The 27,009-nt window shown below is 39.7% G+C and overlaps 1 protein-coding gene across 1 annotated transcript; it reads right to left on the reverse strand.

Moving 5' to 3' along the window:
- Nucleotides 1-232: 232 nt before the first annotated feature.
- slc16a2 (solute carrier family 16 member 2) lies at nt 233-25,160 on the reverse strand. The gene is made up of 7 exons (XM_026143039.1): nt 23,975-25,160; nt 13,050-13,194; nt 12,275-12,767; nt 10,803-10,946; nt 8,221-8,449; nt 6,024-6,289; nt 233-5,920 (listed from the first exon to the last, which is right to left on the reverse strand). The coding sequence occupies exons 1-6, from the start codon at nt 24,405-24,407 to the stop codon at nt 6,039-6,041; spliced, it is 1,695 nt and encodes a 564-aa protein (XP_025998824.1). The 5' UTR covers nt 24,408-25,160; the 3' UTR covers nt 233-5,920; nt 6,024-6,038.
- Nucleotides 25,161-27,009: the final 1,849 nt, after the last annotated feature.

Below are 27,009 nucleotides of genomic sequence, written 5' to 3' on the forward strand. Positions count from 1 at the left end.
ATCATGTTAAGGTGTAAATTAGCCACTTTTGAGAGAATTGACTTGGATGGATGGCTGGACAAACAACATGTGCCTACAGAAGTATAAAAGAAATCCATGAATTAAACACTATATAGTCATGCAATATTAGAACGCTCACATTTAAAGGGGTTAAATAATGTAATGTGTGCCCCAGAAATATCATTCTTCATTGTGTTTATAGTTGCTTTATAAAGGAGCTCCAAGCTCAGAGTTGAAGTCAACAACTGATTTATTCTTTGCCTTGTGACACGTGCCCAGTCATTCCCTTTGTACATAAAGAGCTTTGCTTTCCGGAGCTGATTCAGCGAAGCGTAAACTTCAAGATTAACCATGACCGGGTGCCTAAGTGAGGAATACTGAGGCCAGCGCAGGACTTAAAGCCTGAATGAACACAGCCATGTTGCTCTGGTGATAGTGAACAGATTGCACATTTGATGACCGAGAGTGTGTCCATGGACAACAGCACAAAAACACAAAGTTAATCTCCAGTTGGGTGAAATAGTTGACAAGCGAAGCGCACAGCTATAGAGAAAAGAGTGACAGCATGAGCTGCAATATTATGTCTTTATTATAGGTTTAATAGAAAAAAAATGTGCCTCTTTTGATACAGATTCAAAATTATGACAAAAAAAATCCATACATTTTTCTAGCAGCATGACTTAATCTCAGATCATGTGATGACACTGGCCTTGTTTGATCATTCTGTAAAAGGAATTAAACGGATAGATATATATTTAAAAAAAAAAAAAAAGCTTCTTTTTTTGCAAAAGTACAGCTTGTGTGAAACAGAAGGACAAAAGGTGGCAGCTTTAAGAAGTGACGAGAGGCCATAGAGGTTTAACTGCAGGAACCTTACTGGAGGTTAGAGAAGGAAGGTTTATCAGATCCCTGTACTGAAATATGTAAGACTGTGAGGAGGTCTCAGCTGAGCATCACTGCAGAACCATACAGACAACGTACAGAATCAGTCAACAGTTTTAGCACACCTCCACTTTTCCAGTTACTGCTGTTTACATCACATAGTGTCTAAACCAGGAGGGTCAAATATAAGGCTCAAGGGCAGGGATAGGGACGCCAAAGACTCCAGTCTGGCCCACTGCATGGTTTTGGAAAATGTGAAGGAGGCCATGAATGATTTTTTTCATGTTTTGCAGCTTTCACTAATGATAAAGAACTCCCTCATGACCAAGTAAATAATACCCTAACAATTAAATCACAGAATGTTCCTGTTGAAGCTGGCCCTCTGGGTCCTTTCGATGTTTGGCTGTCTCTAGAAAAATTGTTTGCATCTACTTTCAAAGCTACGTTGAACTGCACCGCTACTGGAAATTATTTTCTTAATTCTGTTTTTGTTGCAGTTTACTGCTTACCTTTGTACCATTTACGGTCAATAGACATTAACAGCCTTAATCTCAATAAATACCTGGAAAATGGAGGGAGTGCTCAAAACTTTTGACCATTAAGTGTTTCACAAAATTTAAAAACACAGTTACTAAAAACATTGGAACATTTATAAATGTGGAAACATGATGCCTACAGTTAAGATAATTTTTAAAAAAAAATATCACTGAATAAAACATGTGGAGTGTGGAAAGGTCTATACATTATGCATGTGCGACCTGTAATATTGTGTTCTTCCTGGAAGGGATCCATAGTAATCTGCAAATCATGACTCAGCGTATAATAGAGACCCTCAGCTATGCTTTAACACATACTGTTTGTTTTAGATGTTACACAGTAAGCAGAGATTGAGGTCTGAAGAGCAGCAAAATGACACATTGCACACCGGTATAACAAGGCTTGCTACTGCAAATGGTGAAGAAATTATGCTATTTTTTTAAATTACCTATAAAACAAACAAACAAACAAAAAAAAAAACAAGTAAATATGACACAGTATAATCACATTTAGTTCATCTGACCTGTATTTCTATGGGTTTTGAAACAACCAAGAAAGCACATAGGGAATCATGCTAGCGTTGCCTTTTCACGTGTACATTAGAGTTTAATGTGCCTCTTTGAAGCTGCTACATGCATAGTGTATGTCACAAGCAGCACAGGAGAAAAAGGTGAAGCTTTCTGGGAAACAGTGACAAGTCTGACAACAGCTCAAAGCTTTCTAATAATACAAAGTATTTAAAAAGAAAACATTAAGTAAAACAAGTAGTAGTGTTAGTAGTACATACATAGTTTAGGTAAAGTATAAGGGGCTCTACTGTAGGTTTAGCGGTTCCCGAACTACTACCAGCTACAGCTTTGAGTGCTACAGAGACAAATGCAACTTGTAGTCCAAGTAAGCATTCATTATTACAGTCTGACATGATCAGAATGAAATTAATGCAGTCTCATAAAGTGGACCACAAACCCAGTGATGCTGCATAGATCAAACGGCTTTGCTAAGCCAAACACTGGTTTAGCAGACACCCTGTAACCATACACATGTACTCATGTGTCTCATTTTTCATTCATTTGGGTGTTTCGCCTTTATGTATTCCTTCAGAACCGGACACACAAACTAACTCAACAGTTCTCTTTCCAGCAGTATCACAAAAAAACTTATTTATGATTCATTTAGAAGAATTATAGTAATATATGTCATTTTTCTGTATCTTAATCTACAGTAGGTTACAAAATAAAAAGCATTCAGCTGCTTCTGACCAGAAACTGGACGAAGCCGTTAGAAAATGAAAAATAATCAGTAGAAAAGTAGCACAGGTATAATTGAAAATGTTACGATTTTAATTCTGGTCTCAAATCTGGAAACAAATTTTGATCACGTGTATAGGTAAATGTAAGGCAGGCAAGTTTTCATAATTTAGGTTTCTGCTGTGACTCAAATGTCTTGTTTTTGTCTTCAAAAGTGTGATTTGGAAAACACTAACATGATGACAACATACTAAAAATTAAGAAAAAAAGCAAAAAATGTATCTTCACAGTCAATGACATGCTAAAAACTGAAAAAAAGAAATCTATTACATTTTGTTTGGACGGATATAATTGGTGCATAAAGAAAAATCACTTTTCACAACTGGGGGGTCACCGAAGAGGACATAATGTTGCGACATTAGCTTTATCTAATTTTTTTTTACCAGTGGTGGAATATAAATGACACAGACCCCTAGTTTGAGCAGCAGTGGAATTGACAGTGTACACAAAAAAGATAGTTTATATAATAGAATTTGCCTCATTACATTTCATATTTACATATGGGTGGATGCACTTCATATAAATATAAACCAACTCTATAAGGACGCTGAATTTGCACTTCTAGAAGCATCTCCTGAAATCATTTATAATACTTAATTACAAAATCTGTTGGGCAGCTGGTGACTGTTTTAGTTAAGTAAAAGAGGCTTTGCATGGAGGGATGATATCATGTTAAACCATTCATTTATATGGCTGGTGTAAACCCATCATTTTTAATTACCACCATTTTTTTTTTTTTTTTTTATTGGCCAGCAGCAGCTGCAAATTATGTAAACAACCGTTTGCACTGCCAATAAAATCTAACAAAGCCTTAGACCTCAAACTAGAGACGTGTGATTTTGCTTCCCAACCTGCGCATATAAACTGTTTATATTCCTTTATTCCATCTTATTAAGTATATCTGACAGTTAAATAACAGCATTTCTTCAGCTGAAGACAATTTCATGAAGAGAACTCACGGTGACAACGATCAGTGAATGTGTCGGAAGAGCGGGAATGCTGAGGACTGAAAACAACAGAGTAAACGGATACGAAGGCAGAAGATCTGTTAAAAACGTTTACGCACCAACTGTTTTGGAAGAAGCGAGACTGACTGACAACAGACATTTGGCAGTTTTGTGGCTCTCGGACTGTAACAGGAAAAAAAGAAAAATCTCAACACAGAACAGCAACGTTAAAAAATAATAAAGAATGTCGAAGTGTTCAACTGGATTGCTGAGGATTGTGTAATTACTGAGGTACAGGTGTATGTTTCCTATCCAGAACCATTTGTCCATATAAAAACTACACTCAGCAGTGAGGTTTGTGCAGCTTTTATGCTCTGATCTGTTGTCAAGCAGGAGCGGACTGAGTAATGGCAGTGAAAGCAAGGAGGGGAAACCAACAAAGAAACGCCAGCTGAATGCCACAGCATTCCCCCCTTTGTGATTCAGTTATGCATAGAACCACGTAGAATTGTGTAACTCAAACAGCTGATTATTGCAGCTCTACTTCACGTCTGTTCGCTGAAGTCTGTCGTTCAGGAGAACTTGCAATCTAAAAGCGCAGAGGTAAGTGGTCCAAAATGCTAAGTGGTAGTTACCACTACAGATTGTCCTCCCGAGGGAATACTGTATCTCAACAAGATTGCAACTTTGTCTCTTTTTTCCCATTTCTGCAAAAACAACTAGTGATGTCATCGTAGTGATGCTAAATTAAAGCAGCAAACTGGCTGGATTATCTGTGAGACGGCCTGATGAGGGCTTGGGCCATTTGGCAGTTTTTAATCTCTGCCCCCTCTTCATCAACAGACCCCAACTTAGCTTCATATTAAATAAATGCCTCTAATATTAAATGCAGATTCACACACGCACAGGATGCATGACTATCTTTGTGAGGAAGATCACTGACATCATCCCTATCTTTAACCCTAACCATCCAAACCAACACCCCAACCATAACCTTCTTGTAAACAATCCTTAGGCCACATCATAACCTTTAAACAGGCAGAAAGGATGTGAAACTCAAACTAGTCCTTACTAAGATCACTAGGCAACCACACACACATACACTTTCAAACAAAATGCCTTTTGCAAAGTTGAATAAAGTCTATGTTTTTCACAGCCATTAAGTTCCCATAACTACTGCTTGACTCCAACTCTTTCCACACCTATAAAGCACAAAACTGTTGTCAGTTATTTTTCAAAGCTGTGTCAGACACAGTTAATTCAGATTTGTGTAGCACCCTGCTAAAAAAAAAATTCGTTTGGTGAGAAAAAAAGCAAACATTTATGCTTTACAGACTCAGGAGGAAATACCCTCTATTAACTGTGGTGGTGAAAAGTCACTGACCCAACACTGAAAACTGGTAACAGGTCAAAAACACTAAGGTTCATTGCATATGAATCAGTGGAATCAACAGCTGCCACAATTACACACGTCCTCCTTGCAGGCAGACTGGTGAAGAAATTTTGCTTAAGTTTTAGACAGCGGAGTGTGAACACACAGTGACGCCAGGGTCTAAAACTCATGTGCAGCTGAGCTGAGGTGGATTGTATCTGCTGGCAATATCTGTTACCTCCTGTGACATGTACAAACAGTACGCATGCTTCTCTTGTAGCTGTAACAGCAGAAAACACAGACAGAAGCGCAGAGCCGAATACAGCAAAGCTGCAAATCATTTAAGATATAACCATGTTTTAGCTACACATACTAAATAAAACACATTGTGTTAAAAAGAAATCAGATGTTTGAGGTACAACATAAAGACATTTTGACTTTATCCCTTCACTAGTTGTTATTTTATATACCTCTTCTTCTCAGAAGATCTAAAAATAAAAGTGTATCTTTTTTACAGCTTCAAAAGCTAAGGTAGCACGATTAAATGCTATAAAATCAGAAAGACAGCTTTTTAGTCTTCATTTAGTTCCTCGTGGAGGTATGTGTTACAACGACTAGATTAGACTACGTTGTGCTTTTCTGCTTTTATCCACCTCCGACGCTAATGTGCCCTCTTTTCATCCACTCCGTGACTTGTCGCCAGAGCATTGTCAACTTCTCTTCGCATTAAACAAAAAAAAGAAAGAAAACAGCCAAAGAGGGGGGTCTTGGAGGGTTGCAGGTTAAAGATCAGCCAACAGGAAATCCACAGTTGAGACTTCTGGTTAGGTGGAGGACAGATTATGGATGAGAAAAGGTGCTGGTGGGCTGAATCCCTGAGAAAAACAGTATATGCAATATGTTTTAGAAGGAATTGGAATTGGAATATCTAGACGTTATTGCATACATGTATGTTTTCACATACACGATGTGTCTAACCTTTGTATGATGCGATCAGATGTGTGTCTCTACATCTGTATAGCCGGGCAGGATGTCTCCATTGGAGCAGCTCTTGGGCTCCTCGGCCGGTGGGGCGCTGGGCAACATGTGGGCAGTTGTGGAGGTCTCCTCTGGTGATGCCTGACCTCGCTGGAGCCTGTGGTGGATCAGGGGCACAAAGAACAGCACCACGCCCCCCACCATCGGAGGCACACCAGCCAGGGAGAAGGCCACTGTGTAATTCCCAAAATAGTCATGCAGGAGACCTGTGCAGCGGAGGTAAGGAAGCAAAATGCGAATGGAAAGATTAAAACATCTGCTTTAGATCAAGCAGATTCCCAGTTTGTTTATACTGTGTATACACACAGTGAAATAAATGTACACCCTCTTCCACATCCTGCAATGCATTTAAGCTACTCCGCTGCCCGGCAGATGGTGGACATCGCACACTAGCAAAGACAGGCCGTGTGTTGACGAAGGCAGTGAAGAAAAAGATTTGTAATTACCAAACGTTGTAGTAAACAATACAGTATTCAAACCATTTACAGACCAGGGTGTGCAAAGATTATATGAGGAAGGAAATCCACATTTGTTGGGCCTCAAGGACACATGAGAAAAGAGCAGGGGGGTTTTTTAACTACAGCTCTGGGCCTAGAAGACAATAAGCTTTGTCAAGCCTCATAAACACAGTGTTCCTTAGTTTCAGTTTGTCTGCTTGTAGGCTTTAATGCTAACTAAGCATTAGAATAAACGAACCGTTTTTATGTTCTATAGTATGGTTGTTATTATGGTTGTTTTTGTGGCTTAAAGGGGCCCCAATGTGCTCATTTCCAACTATGTTTTATCTTTGGACTCCAATTGAAGGCTCTGTATGTGTCACAATTCAAACTAATATTTGTTTTTCTTATCATGGGGCCTGGTGCAGCCCCTCAGTTTTTCCTCTAACACAGTTCTTTGGTTCCAGTAACCATAAGTCAATAAAAAAGACACTTTCTCTGCATGCAGGTCACAGTGTGCATTCTCAAGTAGTGCAGTCTGATCTCTTAAATTAACATCCCACCTGCACCGCCTGTTCATATTACTTTTTGGTGATACTGTTCGCTAACAAAGGAGACAGAAAGCCAAGAAACAAGGCTGTTCATTTTTGTAAAATTCATGGAATTTGACAGTAAGAATTCCTTATTTTCTGTCTTGTTTCCTGGATTTCTGGTCAATTGTGAAAAAAGACAAGTGCCCAAAATTAAAATAAAATTTCTGATTATTGAATAGAAAACATTAAAGATGAAATTGGATCTCCTATATCTTGATTATGAAAACAAGACTTTGCAAAAGAAATGGATACAGCAAGGCTACAACTAGCAGGTTTTTTTTTTAGTTGAACAATTTGCAGGTATATACTGTCATAATGCCTCTTTTTGTTTAACCACACTATAAAAGAGGTGCATAGTAATGTATTATTACAGTAAGAAGGATTATTGGTTGCACCAATATTGCTGGCATAGCTTTGGATATGCTATCGATCTATGTCAGTGCACTGCTGTCTCTAATACTGCAATGCAAAACAAAAATCTGTCATTAGGAAGTGAAGATTATTTTGAAAACTTAATCTCTTTTAAAGAAATTAAAAAAAAACCCTGCCAGACAGCATGACTCTTCATTTAAAAAAGTACATTTAGCATTTGACATCTAAGAGTTTCAGTATGTTGGCTGAGGCTACAAAGGCCAGGAAAAAGCTGTCAGGAAGTCAGAAAGTTGTGTAGTAAAAGCAGCTCTGGTATGTGTGAGAGGCAAAAGAGATTGTTGAGATAAAGTCAAAAGATGCCTGAGTCAGCAGCGTGCTGCGACTAGTGTTCTTAGGTATTATTTTTTTATTAGCGAGCGGAACAAAAGAACGCAGATCGAAGATCAGTACTGTGTGTGCTTTTTCATGAACACAAATCCTTGGAGACGGGCAGTGGCTGGCCATGAGCCCAACCATCTCTAAACACAAACCAGTGTATAACCTGTCCTGCTGTGCATTTGTCTTTTTCCGTTTACTAATTACGTTAGTTGTACCCACGTCCAAGGTTTTTCTCTGCTAATATAATTCAGCTCATTGTGCATCCCTACTGCCAACAAGCATAGCACAGATGTGTAAATAACATATATCTGCGCTATTCAAAAAGTGGAAAACACACACACATATATAGCTTCTTACCAGCGATAGGTGGACCCGCAGTCATAGGGATAGACATGAGGCCTAGAAGGTAACCTATAGCCTGCGAGGCTTGCATGGGCCCGACAAGCTCAAAAGCTATGGGAGCCATCATGGTGAGGAAGCATCCATCACACAGTCCCAGAAACACACACACGACCACCAGCCCGGCGAACATCGAGCACTGAGGAATCATCATGGACATCAGGCCAAGAACAATGAAGGAGACCACCTGCAAAATACAGCAAGAACCCATAAACAAGCTTTGAATGTCTTGATGCTCTCCTAACATTCTTTTTGACAGATAAATATGTGTTAAATGCAGTCAGTCAGATGGCTCACATTGCTTTCTTTTTGCCTTTGTTCATGCATGTAAATCTGGCCTCAGGCAGATATGGTTACGTGTGCAAGTGGACACACCCTCCATCTACAGGCTCCACCTACACATATTTATGTCAGGTAAAGTTATTTGAGAAAATAAAAAGTACTTTGTCTGCCAGAGAAATTGATCATGAACGATAAAAAGTCCTGATATGTTCTCATACATACTTTAAATATGCAGAAAAACAAAGTTCTGATATGAGTAAGTCTTACCACTTGGCTGGGTAAGACCTGTTGGTCCTTACTGTGAAATACTATTTAAATTAAGTGTATTTCTGTGGTAACAACATAAAAGAATTTTTGAATTAATTTTTCCAATTCAGGACTCTTCCTGTGTCATCGCTCTCATCTAACGTCTCCGTCAGGCAAAGTTCAGCATCATAGTTACATTTACTATGGTAATTCACCTGAGTGCACCGGTGCCGTCATCAATCTGATTAATAAACTACATGTTAATGATTATGAAAAATATAAAAGATATAAAGCTGTCTGTTCACTAAGTGTCTACGGCATGAATGCTGTGAATGACTGTTCTGTGTCACTTCAAAGAGCCAAAGAGTGTTACTTCAAATCCCTTCACAACTACAACAATGTGGATTTAAGCAATTAAAAACTGTGTTCAACACTTGGACAAAAGAAACATACTGGATTTCATTCTATAAAAGACTCTTGCATAACTAGACTCTTTAATATTCACCGCCACACTGTCAGGAAATTCTTTATATGACTAATACTGCAAATGAAGCTTTAGAAATACTTTGCTTGATATCACAGATCAGCACATTTTAAGTATGCATGTCCCACAACTTCAAAGTTGTTTTTATATTTTAATTAATCCGTAACTCCGTGCCCCTTTGCTTAGTGAGCTGCTTGAACGAGTTTACTGGTCAAAACAATGGATCCCTGTGTTTTGCATTCAGCAGAAGCCGCACGTGCAGGAAATGGCAACTCCTGTTTGTATTCACTGCACAAATTGCTCTCACATCACCTTGTCTATTTCCTGGAAAATAGACAAGGAACCTGACATTATCCAGTCATGTAATTCCCCTTGTGTTCGCAAGTCTGTTTTTCATTCCAGAGAAACATAATGCCATTAAGCCATTAATAAAAACGAATTTCTAATTTCACCAAGGTAATAAAAAATAAATATTTTAGTAAAATTGGGCCTAACAAACAACACAGGTGTGTGAAAAAGTGTTTGCCCCGCTTAAATGTTTCAAATCATCAAACATATGTACATATGTACACAAATGTAAACACAAGTAAAAACAAAATGCCGTTTTTAAGCGAATTATTACATAAATTAACTGTTGTATATCACATCTTTGGAAAGCTGAGTCCCCAGGCCTGATTACTGCCACACGTGTTCTCGATCAAGAAATCACTTAAACAGAACCGGACTGACAAAGTAAGCAGTTGACCAAAAGGTCGTCAAAAGCCAGACACCATAGTGCGATTCAAAGGAATTCGGGAACAAATGAGAATCAAAATAAGTGAAAACTCCCAAGAGGTTATAAAGCTGTTTCTAAAACTGTGTGACTCCAGTGAACCACAGGGAGAGCCAGTATCCATAACTGGCAAAAACACGGAACAGTGGGGAACTTTCGAGGAGTGGCCGGCTGACCAAAATTACCACATGAGCGCGGCGGCGATTCATCCAAGAGGTCACAAAAGACCCCAGAAAAACATCCGAAGAGCTGCAGGCCTCACTTGCCTCAGTGTTCATGACTTCATAAGAAAGAGTCTGGGCAAAAAAAAGCCTGCATGGCAGAGCTCCAAGATGAAAACCACTGCTGAGCAAAAGGAACATAAAGGTTCATCTAGGTTTTCCCAGAAAAAATCCCGATTATCCCCAAGACTGTTGGGAAAATAGTCTGTGGACTGACGAGACAAAAGCTGAACTTTTTGGAAGGCGTGTGTCCCGTTACAGCTGGCATTTCAGAAAAGTAACATCATACCAACGGTCAAATATGGTGATGGTAGTGGGATGGTCTGGGACTGTTTGAGTTACTCTTACATAGTAAGGAAAAGCATTAAAAAAAAGTGCTTGTGTGGGTGAATGAGGCAAATTTTATAAAAACCACTTTTTGACAGGCACACTTACCACTGTGAAGTGCATTAGGTTTTCCCAAAAACAGACCAAACAGTAAAGAAAAGCAGAAAAGCAGTCTGCATAAATTTTAGAGCTTCAATAATTCCCTCACCTGCATGTAGACTTTCCGTAGACCAGGAATGAGATCCCCGATCTTTCCAAAAGTGAGGCGTCCCACCCCTGATGATGCTCCTATGCAAACAAGGAGCACCCACTCCTTTTCAGTGCCCTTGAACTGTTCTTTTACAAAATTAATCTGAGAGACACAATAAGACAGAATCATTACTGTGGACACTGTTAGTCCGTAAAAGTCCATCGTGCATATAATGACAAAGATATTATACAACGTGCTCATGAACCGTATTCTTCATTGCCGAGAAAACATTACACTCAGCATTTGTTGGAGTGGAATTGTTCATCCTTCACCCCAAATCAACCTCAAAAATTAACAAAATGTCCACATCAACAGACCTTTGGAACTGCGGAGCAGGAAGACTGAACGCATATAGGTCAGAGCCTCCCGCTCCCTTTAGCCGTGACCCCCAAATTAGATCCAAAACATGAAACCGCCCTCTGAAGTCTTTCCTGAACATGCTGGTCCTTGTGAAATATTTGCTCTGCTTTGAAGGTCTACATTCATCAATGGCCATAGGATAGGTATGTTTAGGGATACAGAGAGGCCATACAGGAGAGGTTTCCTGAGATGGTCGAGCCAATACAAAGACCGGGGCAGTGTTTACATCTGGGCCCGGGCCTGAAACAACAGGCCTGACAGAGGGAGGCCGGAGCTGGAACATCCGACATCTGGATAGAGGGAGATCAACTTCACAGCAACTTAACACTTCATCTTCATTTTTTACTATCTTATTATCACACCCCAAATTCAATCAGAGTTCAGACTTTGAAAACATACTTGAGTTTGTGGATGTAAACAAAATGGATAAATGGACTTCTTTTACTTTCGGCTTCTCTAGCTGAGTAGTTTAGTTAGTAGTTAGTAAACTACTGTCAAGCTCTTTGGCTTCAACATGACATATTTAAATTATAGATTTTCCCTTTGGGCAACCTTTTTCAAAGGTTGTACACTGAAGCAGAAAAAAAATTAAGAAGAGCACAATTAACTCCTGGCAACTGAGTGCTGTTCCTCACAGAAGCTATTGTGACAAACTCTGTTATCCTTATTGAGAGGGACAAAGGCGATGTTCAGCCACTGCTCATTTACTCAGTTGACATGCATTCAATTGCCCTCTTTCCAAAAGGCCTACAGAAGATGAATGGCACCAGACCTCCCACAGTGCAACAGTATGGCTCTGACATCAATCTCACTCCCCCTCATTTCCAGTGTCAGCTGAGAAAAAGCATTTTTACATCAAACCCATGATTAGGAACCCCACTGATCTCTAATGCTCTTTGTGTAAGCGCATAATATAAATAAAGAGGTCGGAATGTTTTACCACAGCAGAAATAACTGAAAGGCTGTTAAACAGTGCTTTCTTTATTCACATAAAAACTGGGCTTATTGTAAATATTTATAAAGCAGCACCATTTAGAAACAATTACTTCTTGCCTATCTTATGTTCTTACCAGATGGATATATGGCACGAAATAGCCCAATACAGCTGTAGCCACTCCAAATGCCCACACTCGGTATGTGACGATGTGAAACACACGCAAATTGAAGTACTTCCTGATGGTGGTTATCGCCCTGCTCCACCTGCCTCCACTTTGAGCATTAGCTTGAGTTTGGGATTCGGCATGGTCGGGGCCTATTCCTTGGGGGCCCATGTCTCCCCCAGCAGGGATCAGAGGCTTGAACATTAGCGCCAGCAGAGCCTGGATCAGCATGAAGACGCTGAGGATCTGGAATGTTCTGCTGAGGCCCAAAGGTTCCACCACCTCTTTCAGTAACACCGGAAGGCCCATAGAGAAGAGGCTGGCACCAGCCGTCACCACACCATTGGCCAGACCCAAGCGCTGGCGGAAGTAGTGGCCCAGGATGACCAACGAGGGCTGGAAGGTGAAGGAGGAGCCGCAGCCAAACAATATGCCGTATGTGAAGTAACGAAGGATCAAGGAACTACAATGAAAAAAAAGGACATCAGGAAGAAAAACGAGCATAAATATAATAATAAATAAACCCAGTGTAGGTTGTCCACAGAAAACTCTCACAGAGGACCACATGGGCTAGCCGACATGGGGCCCACATGGGTTTTTCATGTGCAAGCTCATAATGGTTTACCCACAAAATTTCCTCTTGGAGGCCTAAAAGGGCAAAACATCTAGAGCCCCTGATTTAGCATATAATTTTACATGGTTTCATTCATATTTTCAAAGGACGTATCTGACAAACATGTCTTACTTTGCAAACGATGTACTGAGCAGTCCTATAAAAGCCAGTGCCGCCCCACTCACAGCCGTCTTCCTGCAGCCAAAGTGGTCTGTGAACATGCTGACCACAGGTGAACAGAAGAAGATCATGCCCATGGCCAGGGCCCCAACCCAGGCTGGAGAGGAAGTTGAGAGAAGAAAGAATTCATCATCAGAAGCATGTGGAAATCTCAGGTGTTATACCTATCACCTAAAGTAAATAAAAGACACTGTTATATCTGTTTGTACACAAAGCAAAGATCAGTGTGTGCAGTCCTTGACCATTAAAACATAATTTTTTCCACGTGTAAAAGTTATTGCATAAAAGTTAAAAAAGGCATCACTGAAAAACAACATGGCCTTCATGCACGTATGCCTGGGCCTCTATGCAAATCTTTATGTTTTGTTTAAAGTTTTTGAGAGCTTGCAAGCTGTTTGCAAATCTGCCACCTGACCTCAGCAGCAGCCACGCTCAAAGTAAACATGTGTAGCATTTTGAGTCTTGCCTTTAAATGCCCCATACAGTAGGTATTAATTAACCCAGACAATAAGAATTTTGCCCACAAGATTTCCCGAAGCTTTGAAAAACTACAAAGCTTTGTATGCTGCACACTAGTTTTTTCTTCTCTGTCTTTGTGACTCTCTCACCACCTGATGTGATTTGCTATTAATATACATTTATGTAACTCTACTCATTATTGTGTCTACACTTGCATCATGTAGATCAGACACGCTCTATAAGATTTCTCATGGTGATTAAGCAGATCAAAAAGTGAATCAAAGTGGATAGTTCTGGCATGTAGAGCATGCAGTGTTAAAACATAACGAGGCAGATTTCTCTAGCAGAGACACCGCGTACCCTGTAGTACAAACAAACACATGTCTGGATCCAGTCCCTGAGGGAGCAAAGGTAGCTTTGATGTCTACCATGGTGTCTGGGCCTTGGGTCACACTGGTCCAACAGTCCAATAGAAATGAGACCAGAGAGACTACTAAACAGCCTGATGGCAGGATTTATGTACCTAAGCGCGCACACACACACACACACACACACACACACACACACACACACACACACACACACACACACACACACACACTCTGAGTTCAGAGTGAAACATGAGCTGTGCACCACTGTATAAATAGTCTTAAATGTGGACACTATGTAACCCTATGTACTATACTATACATGTAATACATGTTCTGGTACACAGAGTACGATTAAAGCACAGGACTCTACTCGAGTCTTTCTACAGTTTATTCTTTCAAATTAAATGGAAAAAAGGGGAGGGGGGGAGCCATATAGGTGGAATCTACATCCTCAATAACAATTTCAGTAGATTTAATAGTATAATATATTAAATGCTTTTGATACACATTCACTAGTCACTTTGTTACCTTGCAGTGCTGGGTTAGACTCAGAATCAACAAGGTGATGGAAACAGGATTTTGGTCCGCGTTGACATCATAGCATCACACACTTGCTGCACATCCATACTGTGAATCTCCTGTTCCACCACCTCCCAATGGTGCTCTAGTGGATAGTGATATACTCATATTACAAATGAGTATATCATAAATGACCATCATAAATGGTCCACTATAATACATAGGTAGGCTGTGATGCTTAAATTATGCTTTATTGCTCAAGGTGAGACTTTTTCTAGTCCAGTCAAATTCTAAATAGCATACTTTGAGGAATTTGCAAGTAGTGAGACATAAAAACATAAAAACAGTGCCCTTTAAGTTACCTAAAAGTGTGAACTGGCTGATAGTTATGAGTGTTTCTATTGCTGAATCACTGCATTTCCTCAGCTTCAGATATTATTTCTTACTGATGTAGCTCCTAAGACCACTTAAGCTACCACCTGTAATACTTTTCCTTTTTTCTGTTCAATACTAGATGTCCAGCTGGTTTGTCTGGAAAATACCACAGGCTCTTAACTTAATCTCACCAATCTCAGCTAGTGATTGCGGCGTTCCCATCTGGACATGCACTGCTGCTAGCATGCTGTTTCTTGCAGACTCATTCTTGGAAAGCCCAATATCTGACACAGAGATGTAAAGTGTTTTATAACACTCAAATTGGTCAGTTTGGCATTATAATGTAGTTCCAGTATTGCTTTTTTTAATGGCTCTAGCACCTGCAATGCTAGTATTGCACCAATAACAGTTTGGACATGACAAACCAAAAGGTCCGATGTGAAATCAGAGGGTCAAAACAACAGGCCCGTGTCACACTGCCTTACAGCATACTCTATATTCTGGCCAGCCCCACAACAAAGCCCCATTTCCCTGTGTCCTGACACAACAACTGAGTGCACTGTGCTCATTAGAGGGGATTAGGTCCAAACACTTTCAAACAAAAGCAAAAGAACACAGTGAGGGAGACTGGAGCCAAATGAAAAGATGTCTGTTTGTGTGGGGTAGCAAAGAAGGGGGTTAACAAGCTTCCATCTCTTAACATGATTGATGCAGTCTGACAAGAAGCAGCATACTCTATAGGACCCATATTTATGTTAGAGTAAGAACACTTAAGGCAGAAAAATGCAGTTGGGTTTTATATAATAAGAAGTTTATATAAGACTAATGAGTTCAGCATGCTTTATGCTAAGCTGTAATATATGCATGCAAGACAACTGTGTTTTGTGGATTTCTTCTATGTGTTATGTAATTAAAATGTATATTTACATAACTGTGTCTAGTCTAATCTGTGTCATGTGTAGCCATCCTAGACAACCATATATATGACAGCTAAAAGGTACACTAAAACTAAGTCATTCATATCACAGAGGCCCTGTTACTCCATTCATAACAAAGCTGAAATTTAACCAGGCATTAAATTACCTACACTGCAGTTACTAAATTATTAGGTTCACAGATCCTTTTTTATGAGCAGCTGTAGTGCAATGAGAAACTGACACTATTTTGTTGTCCACAGCACCAGATTTGAAATGAAATAATGACGTTTAACTGCCTACTTTCAGTCTTAATTTGAGAATATCAGGATTCATATCAAATGACTAGAGTAGGAATAATAGGTCATTAGTCCCCTTGTTTAAGGGGGCAGAAAGTACGATACTTTGAAGGGAAACTGCTCAGAATATGGTCTGTGGGTTTTCCAGAATAACAAAGACACTGTCCTTGGAAAGATCCCTTGCTGTTGTTTTTGTTTTCATTGCTTTGAGAAGCACCAATGACATTTTCTTTCACTTCCAATGTATCCCGCAGTGTATGAAACCATCCGCTTAGACGACTGCGAATGCAGCGCACTGCTGCTTTCAGCTCAAAATTATTGTTTCTGAGCCAGTGAGCCCAAACAATCAAAAACACATCTGTTCAAATGCTTTCTGACGATATTTTCCACGGCTGACGCAGACACGGGGAAATACTGCTGAACCTAAACAATGCATCACACTGTTTCTGAGAGCGTCTTGGGGGACGTACTCCTAAAGAAACAATAGTCATAGGTATTTTTGTCCCTCAAGGTAACATAAAATGCTCTTAGCAGGTGCTGAGGCAACATAATAAACTGAAAAACACAAATACATTGCTTTACACTGCTACGATCCAGCAGTGTGTTTTTTGATTATGTACGAGTAATCCCTATGATCCAGCTCAGGTTTCAAACTGCTCCAAATGCACAGATTCAGAGCATTTTGTCTACTCTATATCTATATGATGAGAGCACATATCCCTAATGTGGTCAGTCAGTCAATCATGAGATATTTGGCTTGAATTTAGCCAGAAAAGAGCTAAAACTTCTTCAAACGCAGGCAGTGCACAAACTTACAAGCCGCACCAATGTCCAGTATTAGATCAAACATGTTGAATCATCTATAATAATAATGGATTGGATTTATATAGCACTTTTCAAGGCACCCAAAGCGCTTTACAATACCACTATTCATTCACTCACTGGTGGAGGTAGCTACAGTTGTAGCCCCTCTGGCCAGCACCAGTAGGCGGTAGGGTAAAGTGCCCAAGGACACAACGACCAGGACAGAGAGCCCGGGGATCGATCCAGCGACCTTCCGGTTACAGATGCGCTTCCCAACCCCATGAGCCACGGTCGCCCATGTGAATCAACTGTGAATCAACTGTGAATCATCCACGAATACTACAGTAGAGTCCAAGAACAACACTGTGAAGATGAAGATAAGCATAAAAGTCACCTTTAAATCAGTCATTTTTATCTTATAATAATTAATACCATACCAAGTTAAAGATTAAAGTCCATAATATGGACAGAATGTTCATTTTAAAGAATGAGAAAACACTGCTTGTATCATAAAGACAGTAGAATGGTAAGGATGTTGTGTTAGCACAAATATAGAAAGTACAACAGGTGAGGCGACACAGTTCGCAAAGGCTTGCTAGCAGAAGGCATGTGGAGGCCCATCTGTCACAGATCAACCAGGAGTCTCTTCAAACAGCTCAGGCTCAGACCATAAATGAGCTCTGACAGCAAAGCTATCAGGATGCTCCTTGAGTTGTTTACTCGGTACCACTCACAGGAAAATCAACTATTCCCTCTGATGTTTACAAATCGCATCATATTTCAGGCTGAGAGTAAGTGCAAACTGCTTGTGTTGACACTATTAATAAAGCTGAAAGGGGTAATCCTTTTTATTTTTTTTAATGGATGTGTTTTGCGGAGATTTTACTCTGTCATGTGTCAGCGTAGTAGTACAACTGAAATTAATTGGATTGAACTGAAATGATAGTTTCAGCAACATCCTCTATAAACAGATGCATTTTGGTATTGAGGGGACACTGGTGTCCTAGTCGTTAGGGTGCATACCCCATAGGCTAAATTGTGATCAGTAGAAGGGTCCAGAGCCAAGCGCCTGGTTAAATGGACCTCATCCTATCTAAATACAGAAAAAAATGCCTAAAACTAACCAAAATCAACCAATAAATACTCTTTGTACACATCTTTATATACCTTTTTATAAGCGCATGGAGTTTGAAGAAACTTTTTCCAACCTGAACCCATTCCACTGTCCACTGGAATGCTAAAAATGCCTCGTTGCACCCTGATCTGCCAACCTAAGATTTCCAGCTGTCCTGGGAGATGCTGGAGAAATCTGGAGCAGGGGAAAAACAATAACACACTACCTACCAAGAGCACAGCCCTACGTTAATGGTTTAAGACATGTTCTTGGCAGACAGACTATTGTGTTACTTCACTTGTTTTTGATGTTTTTGAGAAAATCCAACAATGATTATTAAGCACATCTAAAATAATGAACAACTAGCCACTGAAGAAACACAGAGATAAACCTGGAATCATTGTCTTTGAAGGTTTCCCCAGTTTCTCCAACCACTGTGTATACAAATGTTATAAGCATATGTTGCACTTCATTCTTCCCCATGTTTAATGTTCTGTTAAAGGCTTTTTAACATTAGAAAGACTTTCAATAAAGACGCCATCGTTGCCTTTAAGCAATGAATCAATGAGTTTAAAGTGAAACAGAGTTTAAAAGGTATTTTTTTTACCTGACTGCTAACAATGGCCAAGATAAATAATGCACAACAAGGTCACACAAAGAAAACAGAGATATGATGAAGCACAACTCAATATTTGGAAGACAGCTTTAAGCAGTTTAGTAAAACATCTTTAATGCCTCTCACTTGTTGGCTAGTTTTGGCTTGTTGTAGTTATTCCTAACTATATATTGTCAGCATGCAGCGAATGGCTGCTTTTAATCTTCAGATACTTTCCAACGTCCAGGCCAGTGAGTGTGAATGTCCCTGTTATTTCAGTATTCTCAGGGTTTTCAACACTTAAAGTTATGAATGCATAAACATTATGATGTTTGAGTTAAAAAGGCTCTCCTTTACCTGCAGCATTACTAATGGAGCCTATCTGGCAGAAGCTTGTCTCAAAGTCTTTGAACCAGGAACAAAACATCACGAGTAATTTTTTAAATGGACCCAAGAAATCACTTAAATTAAGAGAAATCTAGCAATAAATTAGACTACAGGTGACAGGGCAATTAATTTTTGACTAGTAAAAAGGAATCAACTTTTTAAGCTTTTTTGGGGCTCGATATTAGCAGTTCTTATTAATAATAACCGGTGTAGCAACAGCTGAAATGTAATGAAAGAAAACTAAAGTGTGTCCCCTACTTTCATCCAACAGCAGGCCCTCTACACTTACCCTGGATAAACAACAAATTGCTAAACACATAACCTTGTTCTACGCAAACAGCTGATCAATAGTCAAGATGAGATAAACCCAGTAATTGTTTGATCTGTCTGACTGAGCTACCTACCGCATAATTACCACAGATACTGCGGCACTCATTTTGGCTTCAATCCTATCAGTGTGACAGGACCAGGTAAGCTGTTTATCCAGACTGACACCTAAAAGCTGGACCTGCCCTGAAGTCATATCCAGACAAGACACCAACTTGTCCGTAAGCACTGCACCATAAGGAAGTGTGGTTCTGCCACTAAAGCAAACATTTCCTGACTTGATCCTGAAAGGATCAAACCACACTTTGAACTTTGAAGGTGAATCCGCTCCATTTCTGTTTTTTGGTTGTATTTTTTTAAGTTGTAATACTGCTAGGCTAGTAGTTAGCGAGTGTTTTACACACTGTCAGTCTCTTCCATGAAAATTAGGAGGGACCAGCAATCTGCTAGCAACCAAAGCGAATGTAAGGAATTTTCTGATGCAGCTCCCAACTCAATCAGTTTCAACAAATGTCACTTCCAAAAACTTAGAGGAACACAAATTTTCCCTAGCAACCAGAGGTTTCTGGGGATTGCCAACCGGTCTCGATCCCTTTGTGTCTGCAGGCTTAGCGGAATAACCGTAACTTAGCCACCAGCATCTACACTGAAAATATAAGCTTTAAGGTACTTCAGTTATAGTTCAATGTTCCTTATATTGAAATCAGCACTGACGTCACGCAAGAAAGCGTCACCATTTTTCATTTTACATCTAGCGGTTAATGTAACGAGGCATCAGTTTTCTATGCTAAGATAAAAAGATTTTGAGCTGCCGTCAAGGCCAGTGATAGAAGAATAACAGTTACCTGCTATAAAGGCTAAAACCGTTGGCTTTGAGAGGAAATTGTTTCTTTCAGACTAAAGTTAATAATATGACAACAGTTCAAAAGTGCAATCGGCTATATCCTTATTCATTTACCATCAAGGTTATGTAGCCCATTTGTGCAGAGAAACAAGTTTTAACCTCCTATATTTGTATTGCTTTCAAGTAAAGCCTAAAAATCATATACAATTCTTGATAAATTCTTCAGTTGGTTCAACAAAAAAGTTTGCTATCCAAGTTATTCGCATCGTGGCTTTTATTGATTTCCATTTGTTTAAAAAACAGTTTATTTACATATTTATTTATTTACATACATAGTGGGTTTTGACACAATTAGACTCAATGAACAAAGATATATGTGCCTAACATGTCAGTAAAACTATTCTATAATACACTCATGCTTTAGTTAACTGAGCTTGTGTTTTCAATCTTTCCAGATTTAGTTTCTAAAAATGACGTGGTTTGTTCTATTATTTTCTCTCAGTTTTATTGCAGCATTCTTCATTTAGCTAAGCTCCACATCAAGCCACAGGGCTAAAGCACTGCTCACAATAGGTTAGTGAGTTTTCTTATCGGTGCATGCTTGTCTAGAACAGTCTGTAAGATATCCAGGAACAAGCGTAATGTAATTTCTGAATCTTTCACTCGGTGTGTTCTTTTCCCCTGTGAATTTTTTACATCATAAGTCTTTGAAGCAGAATCTGTGACCTAATGATTCTGGTCATTGCTATTACACTTACTAGATCCATTATTGTGCCATTAGTGTAGATGTGGTCAGTGAATGAGGCAGACATGAGTCTAGACATGCCAGAGCTTACTGTGGTAGGAATGATAAATATCTGAGTTAAATCACTCGCATTCTTTGTCATCTTTCTTTAAGAGTGCATGATGAAGAAATCCAGGCGATGTTTAAGTCCCCAAGAATCATTTCACTGCATTTCTCTCTGTTGATTTGTAGATTTGTGAAGCACAGCACATTCAAGCTAGCGGGATTTGATGTAATGTAGGTGACTAAAGCCAACAGGCTTCTGCAGCTGGAGTCATCAGATGTTTTCTCACATTCGCACAGATACCATAGCCTACTGGTATAGTTACTACAGAGTCATTAAGTATTCTTGTGAGAGAATAAAGTGCATAACGCTCAGTAAGTAAACCAACTTTAGGCTTAGAAACAAGTAGAACTTGATGAGCTACGTTTTTTCTCATCACAATTTTCCTCCTGCTCCGTTTCACGGTGGCACATAGATGGAAATAGTTTTAGGCTTCAATGAAAAATGAATTCCTTCCTCACTCAGTCCCTTTCTTCTGCCCCTTCACACACATTCCCTCTTTGCCAACTTTGCTGCAGCTGAAACAGTGCCGGCTGCATTTTGAACTTTCCTCCCACATTCGGTGCAGCCACGTTCATTCGCACACCACCTGACTGGGGGCTCACCCCTCGCTGATTATGAAAGCACCCCCCCCCCCTTCCATTTTCAAAAGAAAGGTGTGCCGGGCACGTGCACTCACTTTACAAGTTTACCAACATTTTTGTGGTAACAACTGGGAAAAAAATGAGTAAAGGTGTCATGTTAATCACGGAGCAAATCATTACCATATGTGACTCATAACACACACACACCTCGCCGTCATTAAAAATTTAAAGTACCTACTGTTCTCAACCCCTACTTCGATACTGCTACGGTATTCTGAAACTCACTTGTTTACTCCTCGATGTTTATAAAAGACCTCAGCAAGGCCTAATGGTGATCTCTAAGTATGATTTCATTATATCCAGCCTTTTGTTATCCCTTATGGTCCTTTGCTTTTTTTTCTATTGAGCAGTCTGACATCTTTTAAAATGTTGTACACGTGTGAATTTAGACCGGATATCTCAAAAGAAGCCTTTAAGATCATAGCTATTGTAGCTAAGCTCTTCCCCTGTGCTTTTTTCCTGCTGCTGAGGTAAAAAGGTCAGGTCTCAGCCTACTCACTTAATCTGTTCACATATGAGCTCAACCCAAGAAAATGCTGGAGATGAAATCCTAAATATGTCAAAAAATGGGGAAGAGAGAATATAAACATCCTGTATAAAATTCCATCAGCTTCTTTTAAAAAATAAGATGTCTTTCCTATACCGCCCCGCCCCCCTATTGCTTTTATACTGATAATAATAATAAAGGTTCACATTTGTTCCAGCAAACAGCATTAGTGCCATAATCCCTTCCCACATTGTGACCTTAACTTTTGCATGTGATTGCGGGAACTGACGAGGATTTTAAGAAAAACATCCACTCCTGTTACATGATTCCCGAGCTCAAAACATTTCTCTGTATGGATCAGTACACTGCAGAAGCAGCTTTCACGGTTTTCACAATGAGGAAGGGGAGGAGGAGAAAGAAAGGCAGGAGGGTCCCTTTCTTCTCCCCCCAAACAAGAATTCCCATGATTACTCCTTTAGTCAGTATTTGTTAACAAGATTAACAAGCACAAAGCTAGAAGCCACGGTTACCCAGAAGCCCAGAGCTTCATTAGCAACAAATTGGACGCTGACTTTGTGAACTCACTGAAGAATAGAAATGTTTCTACTGGACTTGCAGGCACAAGAAAATGTCAGATTCCTGCAAACAATTGGAGTAGCACCAGGCCCATTGTTTCTGGGGACTAATTTATCTGCAACAACAAGACTGAACTGTCACATTCCTGTAAATGAACATCAGTGATTTCTTTATTAAGACTGATATCCTTGACTGCTTTGTATAGTGCCTTTCCCGTTGCAGGGAGCTGAGCGCAAACAGTAAATAAGGATAGAGAAATAGTCTGACCATTTAGTAATGAAAGCTTATGATCCTAAACAGAATGGTTGAAATGGGAGAAGTGGGTAGGGTAATGATGTGACTCTAATAATAACTACCTGTTAGATTGTATTAAATACTACAAGCAGAAGCAATATCCCTAATTTACATATCTATCGCAGGATTTTTAATCATTAGTCATGTGCATCTTGGGGACTCTAACAAGTCTGTCCATACTGGTCCAGCAATGCATGGGTCAGACATTCGTATGGACCAATATCGGCCTCGCTAACTGCAATTATCTGTCTACTACCACCCTGGCTGATATTTAACAAAACAGCTTTGTTCTGGCCAAATGTTCAATGATATTGTGGTAAATAGCTTAAAATTTTTGTCTTTGTTTGGTTGTTGGGAACCAAGAGGGGAAAATATAACAAGAAAAAAACAGCACTCCAATATCAGCTCAGTACCGGTGCAAATGTTCACAAATATTCAGTCCTTTGTGCTCACTATATCATTAAGGAAACCTTTATCAAAGGACCCACTGTAGCAAACTGTGTTGTGGATAAACAGACAGCCTTAATGAATAGTTAACAAGTGCCTACGGTGCTTTTTCAGTTAAGTGCCTGTAACTCATTAGAATGCTGGTGCTTTGGAAAACAAGAGATTTCAACAGGATGTAAGGAGCAATTTCAGAGTAAGAGAAGAAAATAATAATTCAAAAATAAGAATGCAGCAATGAGCATACTTTACACCTGCTGGTGGGGCACTTGTTTTATTCATTACTGTGTTTAGTGTTCCACTGGGAATTTAAGTTATTCCACTTTTTTCTAAAGTGATATACATATTAAAATAAACATCCTGTAAATTAATATAAAGTTGATGTTAAAATGTTTATTATAGTAATTGTGCTTTAAATGACACTTCCACAGCTCTAAGTTCCACTTTTAAAAAAAAATCCTTTAATTATAAACCAAATGTGCATCAAGATTCTCTACTCCTGTCCACCAGCTCACTTGTGGCTTCAGCTCCAGCCCACCTGAGCAGAGAGATACTGCTCAGATAGTACTTACTCACCCACTTTGAACTGGGATGTTTGGTCTTCAGGGTCTGTGTGCTCCTTCACCAGCATCATGTGCAGGATCCCGAAGGAGTTGTGAATTCCGAAGATTGACCCGTTGCACCAGGTTGCAGCAAAAACCACCAGCCAGCCAGCGAAACCACCTTCGGGTGGGACGAAGCCAGCTCCGTGGCCGGGCTTCTCTACCTGCACCCTAGCCTCGAAGTCGGAACCCGGCGTGAGGGGTGGCTTGCAGCCGGTCTCGATCAGCTGCGTATTACTGTCCTCCTTCACGATTTTACCCTCGCTGCCGTCCGCCTGGTCATGCTTTCTCGTGTCTAGGTCTTGAGGGGCATCCCTCTGCTCCATCTGAGGACCTGGAGCCGGCTGTTCCGTCCGTGACTCTCTGTCGGACGGCTGCGCTTGGTTGTCTAGCCCGTTGGTCCCCATGCTGTCTGATCTGGCGGAGAGGCTACTGTGGGCTTTTGGCGCACATGCATGAGATATAGGTCGCTGACATAAGAGCACCGATTTGAATAACAGCTTTGATTGGTTATCTGTCAAACGTGAAAGACGGATGGTGTTTTTCCTGGCACACAAGCTTCCTACACGCTGCTCGCAGCCCCAACTTCAGCGAATAAACTCCAACCTGCAAACATAGCGTGAGTCATTCTGGCCGGAGGTCTATATTTCCAGGAATTAGCTCGCACCGCCTATCCTTCCTTTTAATGCAAGCCTGCCTAACCGCCTATAAAGACTAACACCATGTATTTACTTGTGTTGGCTCTTCTCCTCGGTGCCGAAAGAGGATCATCAACCTGCGAAAACGTCCGCTCCGCCTCGACTCCGTGTAGCCCCGTCGCGCAGTTCCCGCACTATCATCAACATTTCCCGATGTTAAATGCAAGAATTAGACGCTTCTTTTTATCTTTACAAGGTGGATATGTAACGTAGGTAGGCCTGTGCATGTCCCGTAGGCTGTAGCGGTTCTCAAGTGTCAACACACACCGAGCCGTCATTCAGCAAATCCACACACCCCTCCTCCTCGACCACCTCCTTTCCCCGGCGGACGGACAGTTGGAGCCAATGGTGGAGCTTCAGTACAGTTACAGTAGAACGAGTTTGCACTTCGTGGCTTTTCGCGGAAAAACCCGAGTGTGCCTTGCTTTTCCTCTCTTGTGTCGGATTAGTAACAACATCCTGTGGCTAATGCAAACATCCGTTTCAGCGCATTTTCCTCTATAATCTAATCTAATCTAGTATAACATAATATAACATACTGTGTATTATATCGACACATCAAGAGATATATCTACTTTTGTAATTTTTGCAAATTTTAAATTTAATTTTTGTAACAAGTCTTGTTCGTTTGATTAAGTGACCTAATATCTAAAATAAATAATATTAATTATAATTTTAAAAAATACGTCTTAGCTTTATTAAAGTTGTAAATAGCTCTAAACTATCAATTGAATTTTTAGATTAAAAAATGTTTTACATCATTGTGGCAGACGTCAGGCACGTTATCTGCTTACTAACTCTCTGGATTGTATGGATATGGAGAAAGGAAAAAATATCATCCAAAAACTCTAAATACGGGATTAAAATCTAAAAAAAAAAAAAATCGATTTACTAACTCGAAATTTGAAGATATTTTCTCAATTTAGATTGATTTTCTCACATGTTTGGGTTAGTAAGCTGATCATTTAAGACACCTAACTCACAATTTTGACATAATGACTTATTCAGTTGAGACGTATAGTTTTAATATGTTGGTGGCAAGAAATCTTTATTATTTAATTCATGGATTTATTTATTTCAGTGGCATAAGTAAGGTTTTAGTATAGGGTATTGGGGGGGAAAGACAGCAGAACTTTACCATCTATGGTGTTAACGGGGTGAAGGGTCAGGAAGCAGCAATAACGAGGATTCACCACTATGTGGCGCTACAAATCAGTGTGAAGGTCTCTTATTAAAAAGATTTTAATCTCAGTCAGACTTTTACATGAACAGATGCATAAATTCCAGTGGCTGTGAAGACAAACTGCATGATATTTTAACATATGTAAAGACAGGTTTTGTTGTCTGATATCACAGCAGAAACCTCAAGTGTAAAAAATATCACGATTGATGGTTTAATTCCTGCTTCAGCTTTGAGGACTTGGGACTGATCTTAATGTTCAGCATTAACCTGATCAGTAACATCTGCGCTTTTCGTACTGTGATGGCAAGTGAAAACAGTCTTGGTAGGTTTGTCATTAAGTTTATTTATAATGCAACTGAACAGCAAAGATAAAATGTTTATGCTACTGGCTGCACTCCAGAAAGAGAAAACTAGAAAATCCTTCACTGATGTTTGGTAATTTTGAGATATTTTGATAAGCCTCTAAGTCACTATTCTGTGGTGTTGATATACATTGTGATCTACACACTATTTATACTGCCAGTGTGCCAAATTTCTATTCGTAGCCTGGTATTCTAAAACATTCTGCTCAATGTCATCAAAGACTCTGGGAAGTACTCGTGCTGAGGGTGTCACAGCACCCCCTGGCCAACTGTATAGGACCTGTATGTCAATTAAATACTGAAAATGAATAATTAATACTAGAAATAATAGGTTTTTATGTCATTTCCTTCATTATTTTTTAAAATTGTAGTAAATTAGCTCTTAGGTTACTCAGGTTCAGTTGTGTCTGAAGCTGTGAGGTCACCAGACATGCAACCGGGAACCCAGCAGCACAATATAAAGGCTATGCAAAACTGCTTTGTAGATGTCCTCATCAATCCTTGAAAAATAACAAAATCTAGCAGATTATCAGAATCAACAACATACTCCTACAGCCTTAATGGTGAGTGAAAGCATGTTGGCTGTTTTTATTATCCTTTCTTTATCTAGGACAAAGTCTGATAGCAGTTAAAATATCTTTTTCAAAAAAGACCTGGCCAAGAGAGCAGCATCAGTTACAAAAAATGCAAGTGAAGAAAAAACTCCAACCGATATTCAGCAGACAGACAAGTGAACACAGACAGATCATTATTCCAGGAAACAGGG

The sequence above is a fragment of the Astatotilapia calliptera genome, chromosome 2 (assembly GCF_900246225.1).
Source record: "Astatotilapia calliptera chromosome 2, fAstCal1.2, whole genome shotgun sequence".
In the NCBI taxonomy this organism is placed as follows: Eukaryota; Metazoa; Chordata; class Actinopteri; order Cichliformes; family Cichlidae; genus Astatotilapia; species Astatotilapia calliptera.

What these genes read in the sequence shown, in the direction of transcription:
- slc16a2 (XM_026143039.1), bottom strand. Translation starts at nt 24,407, where the DNA reads ATGGGGACCAACGGGCTAGACAACCAAGCGCAGCCGTCCGACAGAGAG. An exon ending in AACATCCCAGTTCAAAGTGG is followed by an intron (nt 13,195 to 23,974) that starts GTGAGTAAGTAC and finishes CTTCCTCTCCAG; the next exon opens with CCTGGGTTGGGGCCCTGGCC. An exon ending in CTCAGTACATCGTTTGCAAA is followed by an intron (nt 12,768 to 13,049) that starts GTAAGACATGTT and finishes TTTTCATTGTAG; the next exon opens with TTCCTTGATCCTTCGTTACT.